This window comes from Lipotes vexillifer, unplaced genomic scaffold (genome assembly GCF_000442215.2).
Source record: "Lipotes vexillifer unplaced genomic scaffold, Lipotes_vexillifer_v1.1 scaffold1012, whole genome shotgun sequence".
NCBI lineage: Eukaryota > Metazoa > Chordata > Mammalia > Artiodactyla > Lipotidae > Lipotes > Lipotes vexillifer.
In genome coordinates, this window is record NW_006775534.1 from 809,710 (window position 1) to 833,325 (window position 23,616).

The following is a 23,616-nucleotide window of genomic DNA, read 5'->3' on the forward strand; positions in this document are numbered from 1 at the left end:
TTTAAAACCCATACCTCTATTCGACTAGTACTTTATATAGTTACATGATTTGTGAACAAAAAAATATATGTTAAGCCTACTACTTTGAGTATTACAGTAATCGATTATAAGGTAATAGATACCATATATATATTTAAGCTAAATTATGTTGCTAATTTAGCAACGGTGAAATTATCTAGAGACCTACTCCAAATAAGTGGAAAAGTCACTGCAATTTTAGATGGTCAGCTGAACCAGAGGCAGTTGTGACCTCTACTGTTATAAAACAAGAAAAATGAAATAAACCATCTTCGTGGGCCAGGGTGTTCAGGGGTGTCACCGAGAGGAACATGTATGAACCTGCTTTACACTACAGGAAGAAAGCACAAGGTTAATTTTAGAACGTAAGATCATCTTAATGGTGGCACTTCCTTTTCCAAACAGTCTCATCTTACAGCTACAAAAGTGTCTGAGGAGGTAACCTGGACCCTGAATAAGTGAGGTGTACTTTGCTAAAACATGCAGTGCGACCCCACTGGCGCCCCATGAGGCCTGCTACATTTCAACTTAATTTGTTACAGTTAAACCTGCAGCATTTATCAGAACCAGGTGAAACAGCCCCAGCTCACACCAGGCTCCGCAGGGAGTGAATCTACCTGAAATAATTCACACGCATTCCTCTGAAGTGAGACGTATGTTTGGATCCTAATCTGAGCAAAAGAAAAGTCATTTAAATGACAAGTTTTATCTAAAGTAATCAAAACCTTTTCCTGTAAATTGTCATTTAAAGGAAAAAGCACAGATGCTATTTAATCTGAATTCCCCCCCCAAATTTTTCATTCTGTGATTCTTTAAAATTTTCATGACACACCACAGATGGCAAGGAATGGTTCCAAAATGTTTTCACTAGGTGAATTCACCCATGGCCATGCACCGGGAAGGTAATATTCTGTTACTGGTTTGAACCTTTCTCCCGGGCTTCAGACTGCATATTCTATTGCCTACAGGGTATCTGACCTTAGATTTACCACAAATACCTTTAAATGAATATATACATGATGGAGGCTAGTTTTCCCACTTCCTCCCCGTCCTGTGCCAAACAAAATAAGAACAAATTTATTCTTGCTCAAGGAGGAGGAGATGCTTCTCCCACCAGTGAATGGTGTGATCTACCCGTCACCCAAGCCAGAAACTGGAAGTGGTTCTAGGTTCCTTTTTTCAGATAGTCAACTCCTGTCAAATCAACCCCCTCAATTCTCCTGAAGCTGCTGCACTGGGGAGAAGCATAGGTTAATGGAATTTTACAGGAATGACATTACATATGACTTGTATGGATTCCTAATTCCCAAATGTACTAGTTCCATGATCTGGGCTGATGACAGACTTGACCCTTCTGAGCCTTGGTAACAGCACCTGGAAAATGCCACGTGTCAGCAACAGCGCATCAAAGTGGGTGACTGAGTCATGCTGATGGAGCAGATGATCACTGGCCCTGAACAGCCAGAGAAGGTTTCATAGAAAAGGCAGAGCTGAAATGGAAAGCGTGGGGGTGGGCAGCATGTGGGTGCCACCTAGGGAGGCAGGGGGTCAGCCAGGCTCCGGGGCTCAGAAGGCATGGATGTTCCGTCACTGGCAGATCGGATATTCCCCCCAGTAGGCTAACTGCTCCTGTGATTTGTATCCACTGCCACACACAAGAGGATAAACAAAATGTAGTCTTGGGTCCCAAGGAACAGAAAATCTAGTTAAGTATGGAAGGTAGTTGAAATTGGTAGAAGCAAAATTCTAAATCACATTATCAAGTTTTGGAGTGGGTGTGGGTGGACTTGGGATTTGAAATAGGGTAGTGTTTCAAAAAATAAATTGAGCCTCAGTGTTCAAGGTGGACGGAACCAAAGAAAGCCTGGAGGCCAGAAGGCGAGTAAGGAGGTGGCACAGGCCGTGGGCTTGGTAAGCACAGGTCCTGCAGTTCTGAGAGCGTGTCTCCCATATCAGGAGGATGGGCACAAACCCAGAAGGTTCTTCAGGGAGAATCAGTCCATCTTCTCAGGTCCCACAACAACCAAATACTGATCAGAGGGTCAAATCCTGGGGTTAATGGAGACAGAGGAATTCAGGATTCTCCCAGCATTCACAGTGGTTTCAAGGCCGCATGCGGGGTGGGGCGGGGGGGCCTTGCAGGGCTGTATGTGTGCGCGTGCATGTAAAACATCTGTGTAGCAACAGTACAAATACACACAGCAGAAATGAGGCCAAATAGTCTGTGTCAATTATGTGAAAGGGTAAATATTCCTATTAAAAATAGCATGTCTCTCAGTTTCTAAACAAATAAATCAATATACTAATTACAAGCAATTTACCAGATACACCTGAAAATGTCTCCAAAAGTCAAAGGATGAAGGAATAGCAAAAGGAAACAGGGCAAGAAACACCCCAGATCCAGCAGAATCTTAAGAACGAAGCTGATGGAGGGAAAGGCTGGCGCAGAGTCAGGAGCCGCCCCGGGCTGCAGAAGCTCAGCTCAGCTCGGCTGTCGTCCCGAAGGGAACGCTGCCCACAGCGAACCCACGCAGCGGGGCCATGGGGCTGGCAGGAGGCGGCCCCGCGCTCTCAGAGCCTGCACCGCCCAGCCAGCGGGTACGGCCACCCCCGTGCTGGGCCTGGACAGTCCACACTGCATGCAGGCAAGCAGTGGCACCAGGAGGCTGGTGCCCCTCTCGGGGGTTTTCCTCAACGGGTTGGAGAGAAGTACTCGCTTTTCACGAGTTTAATTAAGCAAGCAGAACATGAGCCCGAGGCCTCCAACGCCATCTGTGTAGCCAGGTGAGGAGGGCTCTCAGCCAGAGGGAAGCAGAGTCCACAGGCGGGCAAGAGCCCGAGGGCACGCCGGGCTCCCTGTTCCAGCCACACCCAGACAGCAGCGGCCCATCTTTCCCCGGGGGCTGTTCGGCACGTTGGTAATCCCCCTTTGCCTTACACTCACATCATCTAAAAACTGCATCAGTAGCTCTTTCATGGAGAAACACCATAGTCTAGTTAAAAGGCAAACGAGGTAGTAAGTGTATTTGATAAGACAAAAGAGGCACTCAGCATTCTATTAAAAGCCAACACAGACTGATACAAGAAGCTGAATGTAAGAAGAGCCAGAAGGACAAAGGCACAGAGAGCAGAGTCTCGCTCCCGGCGCGCTGCTTTATATACAACTTCACCCCATGGAGAAACAGGTGAGAGAACTGGAGGTGCAGAGGCTGGGAGACCTGCCCGCGGCCACAGCTGTCATGGCATCAACGCAAGAAAGCAGACTCACACCACCTGATTCAAGAGCCTGCAGTCTGCCTCTAAGACAGATACTCACTCTCCTGGATCAAGGGTGCTTTTTAATGACTTCTAACTTTGAAATAGTTAGACTCACAAGAAATGGCAAAAACAGGGCAGAGAGTTCCGTGTGCTCTTCACTTGCTTCCCCTGAAGGTAACATGTTGCACGACCACTGCTTGTTATCCAAACACAGACCTGGTGCGACAATACGGTTAACTCAAATGCAGACTTGATCCAAGCTCTGCCAGCTTTACACGCACTCTCTGCTCTGTGTCCCACGGAGAGATTCCCATCACCACCCTGTCCACCCGTCTCCCCCAGGACACAGACGTTTCCATCATAGCAAGGAACCTCCTCCCCCTCCCCCTCAAGAGTCACACCTGTCCCAGCCCTACCCATGGCAATCAGTGATTTATTCTCCACCGTTACACTTTTGTAACTTCACGAATGTTACGTCCAAGTTATCATATGGATCAACAGTTTATTCCTTTTTATTGATGGATAGTATTCATTGTATAGATATAGTTTGTTTATCCAAGTGATGTTTTTTTAAAAGCCTTCATTTCCCAGGTTTTCTATGAAATAGTTGTATTTTGTTGTTAAAAGAAAGTTTGGTGCATTCTCAAGAATAAGGTTTATCACTTTTGAGGCCTCAAACGTTTAGGTTGGGAAGTACTGGCATGCAAGTTCATCAAATCTGTATGACTTCCTTTACACAAAAATTGCAGGGAGTTCCCTAGCGGTCCAGTGGTTAGGACTTGCGCTTTCACTGCCGTGGCCTGGGTTCAATCCCTGGGTGCGGAACTAAGATCCCACAAGCTGCACAGCACAGTCAAAAAAAAAGGAAAATTGCAAAAACGTTCTGTGACCTAGGGTAATGGGAGGTATTTTATTTGAACCAATGTTCCCACTGAAAACAGCAAGAAATACTGTATAATTTTTTTTTTAATTCCTAAAAGAAATAAAGAACTGAGTAGATAGTGAGAAATTTCTGGACTAAATCCAAATCAGCTACCAGAGAGGTCAGAGACGACCATACAATCTCCTTTGCCCTGAGAGCACACGCCCTCCCCAAGAGTTTGGACTTGCTCTTCCATAGTCCACCTGCGTAAGGAGTAAAAGTAAAGACCAGGAACATCAAAAGGTGGAGGTCCAACAAGAGGGCCTCCTTCCCATGATGGGTGGAGCCATGAAGGGTTAACTCTCAAACTTAGGGAGAACCTGGACCAAGGCACCTACACGTGGAGATGGAGCCAGGCTCACATTTCCTGAATAATTCAGTAACTGTGAACCTTGAACTTGGATGAAGATGTTTCAAGACAGGCAGTACCTCCAAGTACACAGTTCAGAAGCAGGGTATTTGTGTTGGAAAAACATACTTTCATCTTTTATTTCAAATGATTCCTATAGTTAGCTTTTTAAATATAATTGCAAACAAACAAACAAAACCCAAATAAACCACAGCACAACACAACAGCAAACACCACACAGTACCCAAACAACACACCATGAACAAGAGCCACGAGGAAAAAATACAAGAGAACAAAACTGCGAAAGGCATCAGATATTACACGTGACAGACACAAACTATAAAACACCTGGATACACAAGAACAATTAGAAGAATACTTGCATGGAATAGGCAAATATAAAAATGAAATAGTCAGTGTGATATAGAAATTGAATAAAATTTTTAGAACTAAAAAAATACCAATAACTGAAATTAAGAAACTGATTGGTTTAATAGCTGATTAGACACAGCCAAAGATGAAATTAGTGACTTGGAAGACAGGGCACTAGGAATACTATTTATTAACAGAATAAAGCACAGAGACAAAAAGGTGGGAAATACAAAAGTAAAAACAGGAGAAACAAAGGGTACAGTGTGGATATCTAACCAACCTTGAAAGAGAGGTGACAAAATAGGGCAAAGGCAGTATTTAAAAAGACAAACTAAGAATTTTCTTGGATGAATGAAAGAAACCTATCTACAGATTCAAGAATAAACATTCATCTAGAGATTATATCAGAGAGCAGGACACCAACAACAGAGAGAAAATCTGAAAGAGGCTGGAAGGGTCACAGGGGAGTAAGACTTAAATGACAGCTAGTGGACAGCAGCCATGGAAGCCAAAAGAGAGTAAAATAATCATGACAACTTAGAAATCTATACACAGGTGAAACTATTTTTCAAGAAGAAAAGCCAAGCAAAAATCTAGAGAGTTCCCAACAAAGACCAGCACTAAACAAAAACTAAAAAAATAAATTTCTGACAGAAGAAAAATTATTCTACGTGGAAGGTGTGAAATGCAACAAGAAAAACAAAACATGGATAAACCAAAATTAAGAGGGAATCTGTAGGGACTTCCCAGGCGGTCCAGTGGTTAAGACTCCGCGCTCCCCATGCAGGGGTTCCGGGTTCGGTCCCTGGTCAGGGAACCGGATCCCACGTGCATGCCGCAAACTGGGAGTTCGCATGCTGCACCGAAGAAGTCTGCATGTCGCAACTAAAGATCTCTCATGCCGCAACGAAGATCCTGAGTGCCACAACTAAGACCCAGCACAACCAAAATAAATAAATAAATATTTTTTTTTAAAAAAGAGGGAATGTGTAAAACAGTAATATTGGGCTTCCCTGGTGGCACAGTGGTTGAGAGTCTGCCTGACAATGCAGGGGGCATGGGTTCGAGCCCTGGCCTGGGAGGATCCAACATGCCGCTGAGCAACTGGGCCGGTGAGCCACAACTACTGAGCCTGAGCATCTGGAGCCTGTGCTCCTCAATGAGAGGTTGCGACAGTGAGAGGCCCGTGCACCGCGATGAAGAGTGGCCCCCGCTCACCACAACTGGAGAAAGCCCTTGCACAGAAACGAAGACCCAAACACAGCCATAAATAATAAATAAGTAATTAAAAAAAACAAAAAACCCAAGTAATATCTTGGAGTTTAAGAATAACTACAATTAGAATAAATGACAAAAATGGATTAAGTCAGAAGGGGTAAATGGAGTTAAACACTTCTAAGGTGACATGCAAAGGAAATGATTACCTTTAGACTTTGAGAAATTAAGAATGTTTTTAATTTCTAGGATAAATACTAAAAGAACAGAAACTGCTTATAAAACTTATAAACTACTAGAAAAAAAGTGGAATTATAAAAAATAATAAAATGGTAAGAAAGGAGAAAAAATATAGAATAGTTAAGTCACATTAAAAGCACAATATAAAATGATAGATTTAAACTAAAAATATAACAGTATTACAATAATTGTGTATGCACTAAATAGTCAAAAATTATGGCAGTAGATAAAAATTAAACTTTATGCTATTTACAAGAGACACATATAAATATAATTACAAAGAAAAGTTGAAAGTACAAAGATGGAAAAAGACATGCCAAGCAAATTAAAGCCAGCTGGCATTACTATATTAACATAAAACAAAGTAGAATTTAATGCAAAAAGCTTTAGTGGAGATAAAGAAAGTCCCTTTGTAATGAGAAAATGCCTAATTCATAAGAAATATATAGCAATTTAAATCTGTATACAACAGGGAGGGGATATGGGGATATATGTATACATATAGCTAATTCACTTTGTTATACAGCAGAAACTAACACAACACTGTAAAGCAACTATACTCTAATAAAGATGTTAAAAAAAAATTTGTATATAGTCAATGCCAAAGTCACAAAATATATGATACCAAAAACAGACAGAATTCCAAGGAAAAATAGATGAATTCACAATACTGATCAGAGATTTAAACACAATCCTCAGTAACTGTTAGAAAAGGTAAAGAACAAAATCAAGCAAGGGTACACAGAAACTGAAAAACAAGATGAACAACCTTGACCTAACGGACATATAAAACACTGCAGCCAACAATTCAGATTCCATGTTCTTTTCAAGCACACAGCGAATGTTTACAAAAACCAACTAAATATCAGGCCCTATAACTAGTCTCAACATATTTCATAGATCTGAAATAATGAATGCTATGTTTTCTGACAACAATGCAATTAAGTCAAATATGAACAAAGACATACTTAGAAAGGGCAAATATGGTTGTAAACTAAGAAATAACTTTGTAATAACTACGGGTCAAAGAAGAAATCACAGTGGAGATTTAAAAATATTCTGTAGTTGACAATAACAAAAACACTATACATATGAAAACTTTTAGGATGCAGCCAAAGTAGTACTTACAGAGAAATTTATAGCCTCAACTGCATACATTCAAAAAGGGGAAAAACCATGAAAACTAGTGAATTAAGCATCTACCTGAAGAAGTAAGAATAATACAAACCAAAGAAGGCAGGAGGAAAGAAATAAGGTAAGGTAACATTAATAAAATAGAAAAATATTATAGAGCATAGAAAATCAATAAACTCAACCTTAAGACTGCTAAAGTTGACAAACCACTGGAAGACTAATCAAGAAAAAAAAGAGAAAGGGCAGAAATAAGTATCAAGAATGAAGAAGATCACAGATCCTACATATAAGAAGAGAGAACAAGGAAACACTATCAACAAAATTTAATTTAAAAAATCTGAGGGCTTCCCTGGTGGCACAGTGGTTAAGAATACGGCTGCCAATGCAGGGGTCACAGGTTCGAGCCCTGGTCCCAGAAGATCCCACGTACCGCGGAGCAACTAAGCCCATGCCTGCAACTACTGAGCCTGCTCTCTACAGCCCACGTGCCACAACTACTGAGCCATGTGCCACAATTACTGAAGCCCATGCACCTAGAGATCGTGCTCCACAACAAGAGAAGCCACCGCAATGAGAAGCCCTTGCACCACAAGGAAGAGTAGCCCCTACTCACCACAACTAGAGAAAGCCCACAGCAACAAAGACCCAATGCAGCCAAAAATAAATAAATTAATTTTAAAAAAAATTTGAACATTTAGGTACAGTTGACATACTTCCTTAAAACCGTAACTTTTCCAAAACTGACTCAAGAGGAAATTAAAAGCCTGAAAGCAGCTTTTCTAACTCTTTAAAGTTAACTGTTTAAACTATAACTATTTAAGAAATATATTTAAACTAGTAAAGAAATCAACACTGTCAAACATCTTTCCACAACAAAAAGTTCAGGCTGACATGGCCTCCTTGATGTAAATATGTCCAAGGAGTAAATAATTACAATTTTAAACAAAAATATTTTAGAGAAGACTCATCAATATATTTTATGAGAATAGCATAATCTTGATACTAAACATCAAAAGAATGATGTGAGAAGGAAAGTTATAAGTCAATCTCACTCATGTAAACCAATGCAAAAATTTCACAAAAATTACAAGCAGACGGAACGTAGTAATACATGAAGACGTATTACACCATGCCCAAGGTGTGCTTTCCCCCAAGAACACAAGGCAGGTATGGCCTCAGGGCTCCACAGCCCCTGCCCGGCCCATACGCCAGCTCTGGCCTCTGAGGTATTCTTCCTTTTTCAAAGCGCACCACACGTTTACAGCTAGGAAGCTCTATCAGCCCATGTTCAGCCTCTGCAGAATTTGGGATTCTGACAGCCTTCTTATCTTGTCCTGTCTCTGTCCCTTCCAGTCCAAGCTGGCAGTGTTACTGCTGGTGTAATATTCTCAAAACCTCTGTGGGGCTCTCGTGTGTGTCGTGGGGGTCCACACGTCCACACAAAAGGCTCCTCCACAGGTCTTTGCTGGACAACCCCATCTATTCCTCACTTCTGCTGAGATGGCTAAGTGGGTCCATGAGTGCCACACCTAATCTCTTCAGCAAAAGGCTGTCCAGTCACATCCTTGGACTTCTCTCCTGTGCGTGCTTTCCAAACGCTGCATCTTCTAATATTAGCATCTTCTGCAACCTGGATGGCTGAAAGTTTCCCAAGCCGTCAGTACTGAATATCATTCCCAGGTCTAAGTAAGGCTGAGAGAGCTCTTTTCCCCAACCATGCTTCCTGGAAAATGAGGCCTCACTGAAAACATCTGGTAGGTCAGCTCAAACTTGTAAAATATCGCAGAAAGGGCACCTGACTTGTAAGTAACTTGACAAAACTCTCCTAAGAATCTTCCTTCAATAAAACTTCAGGAAAGTTAATTCCAACTTTGGAAGCGAATTTTGTACCTGTGTAGCTAACGTTTTCGACACTCCCTTCTTGGTGTAATGACCGAGCAGAGCTCTAAGCAGGGCACCAGGCGCTGCCCTGGGCAGTCAGATGGTGGAATGTGCGTGTGGGCATTTCCCTGGCAAGCCTCCTGCACATCCGCTGATCCAACCACCCGACCTACAGAACATGAGAGGAAAACTGCCTCCCAAGCCACACAAGCTCTCATTCATCGACATCAGCGTTTACACAAACACACCCTATTGGCAAGAGGTTCTCAAGTGTTGCTCGGAAGGAACGCGCTGTCGCCTCGTGGAACACCATCGTGCTTGTACTGCCCACATCCGTCTCACGTGGGTAAACCCTTCCTGACCCAGCACTGGCAAGACGGTTGTTTCTGACCACCTAGACTGTTATGCAGCATTTTAACACGTATGCGCAAAGAACATAATCATTAGAGACATGTAACTGCAAGCTGCTGACCTGAGGGAATGTGACATGCCCCGTAAAGTGTTCTGATCGTTTGCTTTGTGCTATCAGTGACACAACGATCTAAGGAACATACATTCATTTTAGAGTTACAGGAGTTATGTCTTGTACTATTTTCCTTGAAAAACAAAGTAAACTGGATAAGGTGACTCAAACATCTTTAATTCTGTAGAGAATTTCTATGAAACAGCTTTTCTTCCTTAAGCTGGAAAAGCCTTTTAAGAGTATTAGGTCAGACAGATGTAAAGAACAAACGTATGGACACCAAGGGGGGAAGTGACGGGGGGTGGTGGTGGTGGTGTGATGAACTGGGCGATTGGGATTGACATGTAGACACTGATGTGTATAAAGTTGCTGACTAATAAGAACCTGCTGTACAAAAAAATAAATTAAATTAAATTAAAAAAAAAAAGAATGTTAGGTCAGTAGAAGAAAAAGCACTTTACTTTTCAGAACTGTGTATTTTGCAAAACAAAAAAAATTTTAATCTATTCTTTATTAAACGCAGAAGCATATTTAGTAAATACTAAAAGTATCACTACTCATAGTTTAATGGAAACGTTGCAATGGGAAAACACTTGGTTGAGTCAAATGTAAGCCTTAGGCCCCTAAATCAGTGCCCTCTATACTTTTTACGTTTTATGGTTTTCATCCCTCTGCTAAATCTGTATAATTGCATCCTCAGACTGTGAAAAACAAGGAAAAGTATCATGCTGAAGTAGGTATGAGATATCATGAAGCTAAACAGAGGTACAGTCATAATTCTGTCTAGTAAGTCTCCCCAAGCTTGACCGAACATGTTACCCTAAATAGAAAATTGTTGATGGAAAAACTAGAACAAGCCAGATTTGCAGAAAGCCTTGTACCTTTCTCATTTTGTAATCAGACTTTTTTTTTTTTTTTGGCCACACCATGTGGCACATGGGATCTGAGTTCCCTGACCAGGGATCGAACCTGTGCCCCCTGCAGTGGAAGCGCAGACTATTAACCACTGGACTGCCAGGGAAGTCCCATATAATCAGACTTTTTAAAAGGATATACAAAGTATGCACTCCGATGTTCACTACAGCACTATTTACAATAGCCAGGACATGGAAACAATCTAAACGTCCATCAACAGATGAATGGATAAAGAAGATGTGGTACAAATATACAATGAAATATTACTCAGGTATAAAAAGGAACGGAACAGTGCCATTTGCAGAGATGTGGATGGACCTAGAGATTGGCATACAGAGTGAAGTAAGTCAGAAAGAGAAAAACAAATATTGTATAATATCACTTATATGTGGAATCTAGAAAAATGGTACAGACAAACTTACATGCAAAGCAGAAGTAGAGACACAGATGTAGAGAACAAACTTAAGGTTACCAAGGGGGGAAGTGGAGGTGGGATGAACTGGGAGATTGGGATTGACATATATACACTATTGATACTATGTATAAAACAGATAACTAATGAGAACCTGCTGTATAGCACAGGAAACTCTTAAAAAAAAAAAAGGATATACATACTGACATTGTCAGTTTACTAAAGAAAGAAGTTAAAGAGAATTAAAAAAAATAAAGAGAATTAAATAAAATATTAAAAAAATAAAAGTTGAATATTGTTCAATGGTTTCTATCAGTTAAAGATAGAAGTGCCCCAGAAACAAGAAGGAAGAGAGTTCTTACTTGGCCTTTCGCATCATACAACAGAAATAGTAGTGAAGTGACACCACGTAACATTTCAGAACTGATACAAGCAACAGAAACGAAGAAAAACAAGATTAATGAAAGCAAAGGAAAAAACCCTGGGAATTCCCAAGAAAAAAAGATGTGCTTAAGAGATATGGGAATAGGAGCTGTATGTCAGCAGCTGCAGAAGGACATGCGGGAAGGACTGGGTTAACAGCTAAGATAGGCAGTGCTGACCCTGAGACTCAGCCCCAGGAGGCCGGCTGAGCTGGCACTGGGTGGGGCTCGCAGTGGAGTTCACATGGGGCTGTGGGGTTCACACCAGGGTAAGTGGAGTTCACACCAGGGGGCAATGAGATTCACACCAGGGTCAGTGGGGTTTACACAAGAGGGCAGTGGGCTTCACACCAGCGGGCAGTGGGGTTCACATCAGAGTCAGTTGGGTTCACACCAGGGGGGCAGTGGGCTTCACACCAGGGTCAGTGGGGTTCACACCAGGGTCAGTGGGGTTCACACCAGCGGGCAGTGGGATTCACACCAGGGTCAGTGGAGTTCACACCAGGGTCAGTGGGCTTCACACCAGGCAGTGGGGTTCACACCAGGGTCAGTGGGGTTCACACCAGGCAGTGGGGTTCACACCAGGGTCAGTGGAGTTCACACCAGGGTCAGTGGGGTTCACACCAGGCAGTGGGGTTCACAGCAGGGTCAATGGGGTTCACAGCAGGGTCAATGGGGTTCCCTCTTTCATTCTAGGTGGATCATTTCTTCCACACTGAGAACAATACATTCAATAACATCATATTCAATGAAACCAGACATCTGTTTTTCTTCATTCTTAAACCCACCTTATGGGAATGATGTAGGAGAAGAGCAGGAGAAAGCGGAAGAGACTGCGGTACCAGGGACCTGAGAATCCCTGCAAGGTCACCATGACAACCGAGAGGGCAACCAATGCCAAAAACAGCGCTTTGGTCAGCTGATTGAGCTCAAGGTCCAGCAAACCAACCTGAAAGAAAATGAAGAGTTAGGACAGAACCATATTCTTAAATTTTCTTTTGTACTAGCCTTCATTATACTGAAATACAAAAATGTACTAACTTTACATTTTCTTCTGAAAACTTCTCCTGACGTTCACAGTTCTTTCTGAAAAGCCTTTTAGAGATTTAGGGAGAATTTCTGAAAGTGACCCATGGTCCCCAGAGCATTTCCAGAAAGAGTCTACTGAGAAAACACGAGTCCTGAGTATCCAACCACAAAAAACTCAGATCCTTTCTCTAGATGATGAGGTTACAACCAGCAACTGGACAAAAGGGGATGCGGGACGAGAGCCGCATGGACGGCCTGGCAGCCCGGCCAGTTATCCGGGAGCACACGCGCCTTTTCCTCTGCATGTGCCATGTCAGGGAATCACTTCAGATTTTCTTCAGAACAGGACAGCATGTCTGTCATCCCTCTCTGCCAAGAGCCTCCCTGAAAAGAATTTCTCTTAATTAAGAAGAAAAGCAACAGGTGGAGTAGTTAGCCTGCAATGACAACTTGTTAATTTGCAGAAGTCCTGTACTTCAGGTCCTCCCAGTAAGGCACACAACACTCCAATTCATCCTGTGGGTCATTTGCCAGCTGAGCAAAACGTGAGGGAAAATTATGTCAATAAGAATTAGTTCCTTTTTTGTGTGCATTCTGTGTGGGATCTTGGGGACTGTAAGAACGAGATACCCAAACACCATCCATTCTACGAGCGAAGAGAACACAGCTCTTCTGAAGCATGCAGCTTCAATTTCAAGCCCAGCACCTCCACCAAGTCCTGCTCCGTGCTTAGTGTCATTGCTGAAAGACTACCGTGCAATGCAGCGTGGGGGGCAGAGAGAGGAGCGGGGAGGGCGGTGCCAGGCTTTGTAGAAGGGCTTTAGAGCCACAAAGAGGACAAGTGACACCGTACAGCAGTTAAGATCCCTCAAGACTCTGTGTTTAGGCTAGTTTGAATGCTGGCTCTGCCACCTGGCTGCACAACCTTGGGCAGGCTGAGCATCAGTTTTCCCATCTGTAAAATGGACTGTAACATGTCTTCCTGACAGGACCCGGGGTGGGGGGAAAGAGATGACGCACAGCACAGGGAGCACAGCTTCTGGTAAAGAGCAAGCCTACATGCATGCTATTACTATTGTCATTACTATTATCATTGTTATTATTACTAAAAACCTGGATTTGAATCTCTGCTTACTAACTGTGTGACCTTGGGGAATGTTCTTACACTCTAAAAGCCTCACTCACCTCCTCTGTAAACTGGTGTTACCCATCTCCTAACAGAGATGCCTGGAGAAGCCCAAACAATGTGGCAAAGCTCACTGTCACTACTGGTCACCCGCAGGCCAGGGCACAGCAGGTGCTTAACAGAACTGCTTATTTGTAATTTATGTGACACTAGCAGAAGACTGAATCCTATCAGGTTATCTACCTGCCATCTGAGTTTCTCCTGAATCTGGTACAAATTTTGAAAAAGAAAACATGATTACCAAAACTATACTGTTATTCTCAAATTTAAAACTTTTAGAATTACTAACCTACTTAATACCAGTTTATTTTGGAATGCCTTTTGAATACCACGTCTTTGGCCAATAAAAAGCTAGCCTTTTCCACACTTCACTGTTTAGTTTCTATCTGGTTTTGATTAGGGTTTGCCACAAAGGCTCATGAGAACATTAGAACCTGTAGTTCCAAAGAAAGCATAAAACTTTGTCAGAAAACCCAGTTAAGTGCAGCAGTGAAGAAAATTCATTCATTATACAAGCGAGTTTAAATACCTACTACATTTTTTGCTAAACTCTATGGTTATGAAAAATGAGTAAACTATGAGATTTTACCCTTCAAGAAACAGCCAATCTAGTAGGAAGTATAAGGCGAACACCAGTAATATATCCTACAAAAGAGAAATATTCTCTAACCAAGCTTATGGATGAAGTCACTTCTCAGAGCTGCCAGTCATCAGCACTGCTGTTGGTTGACACCTCACGGCCTTTAGAAGGCTCCAGAAACCATGGGAATGACAACAGGGACCCAGAAGCTACACCACTGAAAGTCTGTCTAGCGCACTCGCCCTACCTCCACACCAAACCCAACACTACAGGGTCTGCACAGTGGTCTGGGAGCCACAGGTCCCCACCTGCAAGGGCCCCGGGGGTGGGAGCGGGGCCAGGGGCGAGGCGGCTCTGCAGCGTCTGCGCCTCCAAGCCACCACCCACAGAGGCCCCGCCCCTCCAGGCCCCACCACACCACAAGGCCCCACCCCCACTAAGTCCCTCCCCTCACCAGGCCCCTCCTCTCCGCAGCCACCACCCCAGCAGGCCCCGCCCCTCGCCTGGGACACGTGGTCTCCTCTGGCCGAGCGCGCTCTTCAGACTCGGAACCCCAGAGACTTTAAGCAAGTCCTAGAGATGCGCTGTCTCCTGTGCGCAGCTTGTGCGCAGATGAGACCCTTCCTGGCCAGGCCGGCCGTGTCTGCAGGGCTCTGCGGGAAGCGCCCTGCCCCCCTAGCGGTCACTTCCAGCGCAGTGACCGGGCGAGTGGGCAATGGGGCCAGCCACTCCGGGCTCGCCACCTCTGGGCCGGGACGAGCAGCGGGAAGGACCGCGCCGACGGTTCTGGAAGCTTCCCCGGTGGAGCGGGACTGGGCTCCGTAAGAGCGGCGGCCAGGACCGTGGCGCCTGATTTATCAACTCCATTTAAAAACCGGCAGAACCAGGACAAATACCTTGCAATTTCCGCTACTTCAACTACTATACAGTTTATGCTTGAATTATTGAGAAAAATAGGGTTTTGGATTAAAATGAAGAGAAATTAAGCCAGGGAACTAGAGCATGTTTCAAAGCCCGGGCCCTCCGCGGCGACAAAGACGGCCTAAGTTCCGAGCCTCGCGGAGGGTCAGATGAAGTCATTACTCATGCAGTCAGCGAAAAAAGACTCAATTACCTCAACGTAAAGATGCTATCAATGAATGCAAAGCGCATATTTTACTCTATTCATCCAAATCCCATTAAAAAGTGAAAGGAATGATTTAATCTGGCCTTCCAGAGTTGGCCTTTTTTGTAATAAAATAAAGAATCACTGTCTTGCAAAATGCATAACCACTGCCTCACACTTTCCCCTGCATCATGGCAGTGAAGGACTGTAAGAGCTGGGACAAAACAGTCAGGAATGAGGACAAAGTTTCCTTTGAAAAAATGACCCATATAGGATGGAAACATTACAAGCAGCCCACTGCACATTGATATTCAGCTAATTCAAAGTATTAATACCTTTCTAATTGACGAGGACACATGTGGTCAACTGCCTGACTAGTGACTATAACTAAATGTCGTCTTCACCAACCCCTTCTATGAATGAAAGGTTTAGCAGAGAAAACACAGCTTCTCAGTAATGGGCTGTTCCCTGCTTTCTTTCAGGAGCCTTTCCTGAACTATGATTATTCTTCCTGGAACATAATTGCAACCGAGCTATAGTATATAGTATGATCTTTTTCTGGGGGGGGGGGGCGGTCAATTCTAACAAAGCACAGGGAGAAGAAAAGAGACACTTCAACTATTTTTTTAAAGGTCACTTTCAATTTTATACTCATTTCACTAGAACACCCTTAAAAGTTTCTTCAACTTGTCTAACATGCAATCTGGACTCAAAAACTATTCCATATGAAAGCTAGTTAACTTTAAAGCTACAGATTCTATAAAGAAGGTGGTAGGCTGAGTTTTGATGTGAAACTCTTCTTTCTTTCAAAAATTTCCTAGAACATCTGAACAGGCCAGATAGCTTTTACTATGATTTCAAGACCTTTTTACCCCTAAGGTATATTACTAATCAGCTGAAGTAATTATGACTGTATAAGAAAAGGTAAGTACACTAGGAAGTAATTTTCAACATTTTTCTAATTTCCTATATTAGTAAAGCACATTTTCTTCCACTTGTCATAATATTTGTTTGATTTGAAACAACTGTGATAACAAAATTAAATACGCTACTGGAAATTTTAATCTCCAAGGGAAAATCTGTGCATAATGTCTAAGATGCCACAATGGCTCTGGGAAGGGGCTGCTCTGAGATAATGAACACAATAATTGCCTGTATAATCTAAAACGCTACTAATGGCAACGATCACAGATCCACTTAGCTCCTCTTTAATTTATGTACCAAGTTTTAAACAGCTAATGGTTCTCAGTAAAATAATGGTTTATACCAACAATGAAGGGTAAATACGGTATCCTCCTGCTTAATCAAGAAAAGATCAGTCAGGTTTTTTAAGGCATCCATGGACGAATGAGACCCCACCTTATCTCAGTAACACAATGTCTTTCCAGCCCATCTCAAAGTCCCCCTAAGTCCCCAAGAAATCAATGTAGAAGTCTCGTGTTATAAAAACTTAGTAGCAGGGCTTCCCTGGTGGCGCAGTGCTTGAGAGTCCGCCTGCCGTTGCAGGAGACGCGGGTTCGTGCCCCGTTTCGGGAAGATCCCACATGCCGCGGAGCGGCTGGGCCCGTGAGCCATGGCCGCTGAGCCTGCGCATCCGGAGCCTGTGCTCCGCAAATGGGAGAGGCCACAACAGTGAGAGGCCCGCATAACTCAAGGAAAAAAAAAAAAAAACAACTTAGTAGCAGAGAAAACAAAAGGCATAAAAATAAGCACTGCCAACTGCTCCTCACGTGCTATTACCCCTGGATCAATGTTATGTGAACATCCAAGTACTGTAACCTTGCTTCTAAAACTCACATTTCCTTATTTGCTACATGAAAGTATTTTAGTATAGCAAAACCATAAGATGCAAAATGTCAAAAAGCCAATTTAAACTCTTGCAGAAAGCTAAATATCATTTTAATTTGTCCTATATTTTCCCTGTAAATATATCTCAATTTGAAAAACAGAAACGCCTCTAATCTACTAGCAAATGCACTCACAACGACTCTACACAGACAGAGATACAGCTTCACACGTGAGAGACTACTTAGGGGAAACTATAACATTACCGTTAACGTTGTTTATCTTTTAGCAGCTAAACTATTCTCGGATCAGCCCATCAGCCCCACATCACTCAGAATTTGGATTGTGACTACAAAATTGACATAGGGCTACTACTTTAACCTAGTTGAAATTCCTATTAAAAAAACACATTTCTTGGGGCTTCCCTGGTGGCGCAGTGGTTGGGAATCTGCCTGCCAATGCAGGGGATGCGGGTTCGAGCCCTGGTCTGGAAAGATCCCACATGCCGCGGAGCAGCTGGGCCCGTGAGCCACAAATACTGAGCCTGCGCGTCTGGAGCCTGTGCTCCGCAACAAGAGAGGCCGCGATAGTGAGAGGCCCGCGCACCGCCATGAAGAGTGGCCCCCGCTTGCCACAACTAGAGAAAGCCCTTGCACAGAAACAAAGACCCAACACAGCCATAAATAAATTAATTAATTAATAAAAAAAAATTGTCAGGTGCTGTGCTATTTTAAAAAATTTAAAAATTTAAAAAATACATTTCTTTTAAATATCTTTGAAACAAATTGGTCCTATATTTTCTACTTTTAGTAGAATCTTAAAAATAATAATAAAAAAAAGTACATATCTTCAATTCAAATAATTGAAACTCTTACACTAAATCTAACTCCTAAATCTTACAGCAATAACTCTTTTACAGTTTGGAGTTTAAATTAAAAGTATTAGTTTTTTTTTTAAGTGATGTGATGTAGCCCTTTTATTCTTATTCTCCAGTTTATTTATTCATTCATCTTTGGATATGAACGCCTCTGTCCTAAGTGTCTGTCCTGCATGCAGGCGCCACCCACCCATAGACAACTCGGCTATTATCATTTACTGCCCCAGTGATCTGCGAAATAAGAAGTGCTTCTTTTAGCCGTTCTAGCCTATTGGCTCAATAATCTGTACTTTAAAAGCTCCCTAAGTAAGTATCAGCACACGATAATTCTTAATATCACCTTAATTTTTAAAAGTCAAAATCTATATTTACACAATAAACATTTAAAAGTCTATTCTGAAAGAATATTTCATATTCTACATTTTTACCTGCAAAAAAATTTTGCCTGACTATTCTATATTCAGTATTTAAGGTTTCTTCCTTGCTTACCAAATAGTTATCACATATTTTTTTTCTTGAATATTTAACATTTAAAAATAAAATGGGGGGACTTCCCTGGCGGTCCAGTGGGTAAGACTTCGCCTTCCCATGCAGGGGTGCGGGTTTGATCCCCTGTTAAGGAGCTAAGATCCCACATACCTTCTGGCCAAAACACCAAAACATAAAAGCAGAAGCAATATTGTAACAAATTCAATAAAGACTTTGAAAATGGTCCACATCAAAAAAAAATCAAAAAAAGGAAAAGAAAATGTGGTTATTATATTTTTTAGATAAACAGAAAAAGCCTTAATGCAAAGCTCAGCTCCTCAGCAAGGAAGTACAGCCTCTTTCCATGTGAATGTGAGAAACTCAGGAGAGGGGGGACCCAGTGCAAGCCCTCACCTAGTTTACACAACCTTGGTACCGATCAGCTCCGTGTTTAGGACAATGCACGTCGTCAGATCACTCTGTCCGCTAGACACAATAAACATGTTGTTAAGGGTGAAGTTATACCTAAAGTCTACAAACATATTACTTGCTGAGTTTGAAGGGGGCTTCATGAGTGCAGAATGCGGCTGTCTTCTCAAGCCGTCAACCTACCAGATCATTTGAGAAATTTCGATAGTGGCTTGAGCATTTGCTATAACACATAGCCACGTAACATTTTATAATCATCAAAAATGCCAGGGCTTCCCTGGTGGCGCAGTGGTTGAGAGTCCGCCTGCCGATGCAGGGGACACGGGTTCGTGCCCCGGTCCGGGAAGATCCCACATGCTGCGGAGCAGCTGGGCCCGTGAGCCATGGCCGCTGAGCCTGCGCGTCCCGAGCCTGTGCTCCGCAACGGGAGAGGCCACAACAGTAAGAGGCCCACGTCCTGCAAAAAAAAAAAAAAAAAAAAAAAAGCCAGAAAATAGCACATTATCTATGAACATATGGACATACACATATATACACGTCAGGTCTGTTTTTGCAAAATGCAGACTTACTTTTATATTCATGCAGGACAATTTGGTCAAGCCTGTTACTGTCTGACAGCCTCTGTCACAGTAGAGCCTTTATTAAGGCGTAACCAGTATATTAAAAAGTCATCAAATTTAAAGCAATATAGTGACTTTAAGTGGTTAGTTTAATTTTTTGTTTCTAATAATTACTATAAACTATTTCAAATAGGCTGAACTTGTGACACATCGAAGCCATGTTTAAAACAAAGATGAGTGTGCACAGATATGCAAAACGGTCTGGAAACCGTTTGGAAATTTAATTTGTACTCTATGTACACAAACTACATGAAAATCCAGCACTGAGTATTTCAAGGAGACCATAATTTTCTAATGTGCAGTAGTTCCGGCCTTATTTTACAATAGTCCACACAGTTTATTTAAAAACCAGGGATGCAAGGAGACTACACTACACAAACCACTATCAGCCCAACACTATGCTGAATACGATTTGTGTGCACTGCTGTCATGTTTCCTGTTGATACTCCGTTGTTGCTTTTATAAAAACATTTCTCTTAGCTGGGGAGAGAAAGCAAAAGCGAAGGTGCAGTATGTTGCGGCTTCGCCAGCAGAGGGCGCTCAAGACTGTTGCTTTTTTTGTTTTTCGAATGCTGAAAGCCTGCTTTTGGTAAAAGCAGAACTTCGATCTTCGATCAGCCATTTCAGTATATATAATACATGTTATCTTAGTTTTATTAACAAAAAAAAAAGTTACCATATCTGTGTTGTCATGAAGAATCCAAGACAGAATTTATAGACTTTAACGTGATGAATTAATTATATTGAAGGAAACTTCCCAAATAAAAATCTACTATCAAATAAGGATATTTGGTATTTGTCATATTTAAAGATATGACAACCAAAATACTGTAGGTAATCGGTACAGTAGTATAGTGCTAAGGCTTTATTTTTTTTTAAAGATTTAAATCTACAAACTAAATCAATAAAGTTGTAACAACAGCTTACATTAATGGTTTAGAGATCCTGCATATATTTACCTTATTTTTGTCTTAACAGTGTAGAAAGCTATCAGTTTTAAATGGTTTTGCTAAGACCACCCACCAATTCAAAATGATTACTTCAAGCCTGAGCTATCTACCGACACCAGAAACCTCAACATTCAACATCAGTCATGTAAGTGAAATTTGAGGTCAGGCATTCGATTTCAATTTAATCTAATTAAATAAGCAGTTTATTTTGGTAATTTTATATTTATTTTAACAGATATTTTACAAGTAGCATTAACCTACTCTCGAATTCTTACTATCTAAAAACACAATACCCATGAGTTTAGGGATTAGTAACTGTGTTTTTAAAAAAAAAAGTCTGGAAAAACGCCAGCAAGAGCAGATTCTGTGCATAGTCACCGATATGCTTAGGAACTTTGACTTTTATTTTGTGCTTCTTCAAAGACTTTAAAAGTCCCCACACTCTTGGAAATTCTTTTTTCCCTAGAAACATGAAAAATAGATTTTTTTCTAATAAGAACTCTAAATGGTTCTGATATTTTTAAAGAAAGTCTTTTATTAGGAGTCTTAAAATTTTAACAGACTCAGAAAGAAAGGGCAGACAATGGCTTCTTGTAAATCTGTTGAAATATGGGGCAGTCCTCACCTTTCATTTTCTGGTCGATTTTTCATACTGAGGAGGCTATACTATTTAGCACATTTTTCTTCTGGGAGATATGGGTGTGTGTGTGTGTGTCTTTATTTTCTCCTGCATGTGGCGAGTCCCTTATTTTAAATATTGTTTGTGTATGTGTGAATTTTAGAAACACCCTTCAAATATACTCTTAAATATTCATTTAAATATAATTTATAAAATATATTATTGAATAGAAAATACTCTTAGATTTTTAAGCACATCAATAATAATGCTGTTAAAATCTGGGCTCTGTTACTGCTTGCTAAAGAAATGGCTGAACATACAGCCAGGGCTTCTAACACTATTGCACCCAAAATTCCCCATCACAGTGACTGCATCCCTTCAGGGCACCCTCTGAACTCTTCAAAGAGCTGGAAAAGTATTTGGCGGCTTTCTAACACCCAGGAAGTGACATATTGAAGGACGCATTCCTGTTAGCGGCTTGAAACTGCTGGACCGTACATGATGGGAAAAGACTGGGATTTAGGCGACGGGAGTAGATCAGAGCCCCTTCTCAGGGAAAACCAGTACCTGGTGGCCCCCCAGCACGGGAGGCACAGGGAATGGCCGGGCAGGCAGGTACCAGGGCTGCCCTTCTCCCTGGAGCCTGCCTGGGACAGGGCCAGAAGAACTGCCGTGTTTCTTTAAAGAAACTGCATGGGATGGTGGGGGTGGGGGGACACCCTTCCACCTGCTTGGTTATTTTCCTAATAAAATTCTGGGAAAGGGAACGGTTAAGTTTTTAGTAGTAAACAAGGTCATTCATTTATGAAGAAACTTTAATTTCCAGCCCTAGATTTTCTTCATAAGAGGTCATGATACAGATGAATTTCTATAACAAAGTCAGAGATTTGTTCAGTGATTCAAAACGTTACCATCTAAATTCTTTCTTTGGCATACCGACAAGTAAAATGCATTTAATGGCTTGTGCCAGGGAATTTACTAGACATTAGTTAGCAATTTTTCTGTATAATAATAGATTCCAGAAAGCCTGGTTTCAATATGGAATACTTCAGTCCCATACACAGTATATTATAAAGTTGTTAATTCTAAGTAACGGTATCTTAGGGGGAAAAAAAAAAAAAGACAATCGGCAGGAAAAATCCTCAACGCCTAAGTGTCGCATGTGGCAGAGTTCAGCTTAGCATGTCTCACGTCTCGGTTTCTGCAGGCAGCGTGGCGCTACTAGAATGTACACTGTACCGTGCAGCCCGTGAAGAGACACAAAGGCTGCGATGGTGTCACTACCCCCTTCACCGCTTGTTGGTTTACTGTGTAAATATGTGGGAACTTATGGACCATTTAAGGTCTCCACCCCAGTCTCCAGATACCTGGCACCCATCACGACGTAAAACCACTCAGTAGGGTTTTTAAATCAAGAGTCATTAGCTGACTTGACAAGATCTGTGTCTAAGATATTTACTGGAAACAAAACTATGATCACCGTTTCACTGAACTCATGAAATTCTGTCTCAATGAAATGCATATCACCTCTTTGTGATTATATTAAACACGTGAAAAGATACAGAAAACCCTGGTCAGTGTTTGAAACACCTCAGAATTGCTATTATCTTGTCCATTCTCTGTCCCACCAACATATCAGCATAACTAGCTGACAAATGAAAGTTAACAGTAGGTAAACATAATTAAGTTTTAAGGCAGCGTAGCAGAATGGCAGACACAGAATGGCATAAAGAGAAAAAGAATGAAGAGAGTTATCATACTCGCCTAACACCTTTGAATCAACGTTACTTAGTTTTCAAAATCCATAGTTCTCATGATTTGCATCTTTTGAAAGGAAAACGGAATGCAGGAGATTTGCTGAAATTTTTAAATGACAAGCTTAATATGGTTAAATAAACTTTTCATCTTCTTAACTACCCTTTTATTATTAACTGTCTACTTAAGAGGTTTATTACTGGTATCTTGGCAAAATATAGCACTACTTTAAGCCATCTAAAATTTTTGTGTTACTTTATGTCTTCAAGGACACTTTATGAACCATTTCATACTTAATGGCTTGTAAGCAATCCCAAGAGTTGGGGATTGTGTGAAAAGTTGCCCAGACTGACAGATGAAGTGAAAAGGTCTGTATTAATTTCCAAATAAAGAAATGCATGGCGTGGTATCTCACGATGATTATACTCTAAAGTACCAATTAGAGCGCATCAGAGACCAGAGCAAGTTGACACTCTACAATAAAGCAAATAATTTCCAGTTGGAGGGGCAGAAAATGTTAATATGCAATGTTCAAGACTACAAGAATCTTTGTAAAAGGAAGCAGCTAATAAGGTTTAATGATGCATGTCAGGAAGCCACAGTATGTAGGGAA

The 23,616-nt window shown here is 41.8% G+C and overlaps 1 protein-coding gene across 1 annotated transcript in view; it reads right to left on the bottom strand.

Annotated features, from left to right (window-relative positions):
• ATP9B (ATPase phospholipid transporting 9B) overlaps positions 1-23,616 on the bottom strand; it is a 225,279-nt gene that overhangs the window by 65,988 nt on the left and 135,675 nt on the right. The window contains exon 12 of the mRNA XM_007449962.1: positions 12,389-12,549. Coding sequence (XP_007450024.1) covers positions 12,389-12,549 — 161 coding nt within the window. The remainder of the gene's footprint in view (positions 1-12,388; positions 12,550-23,616) is intronic.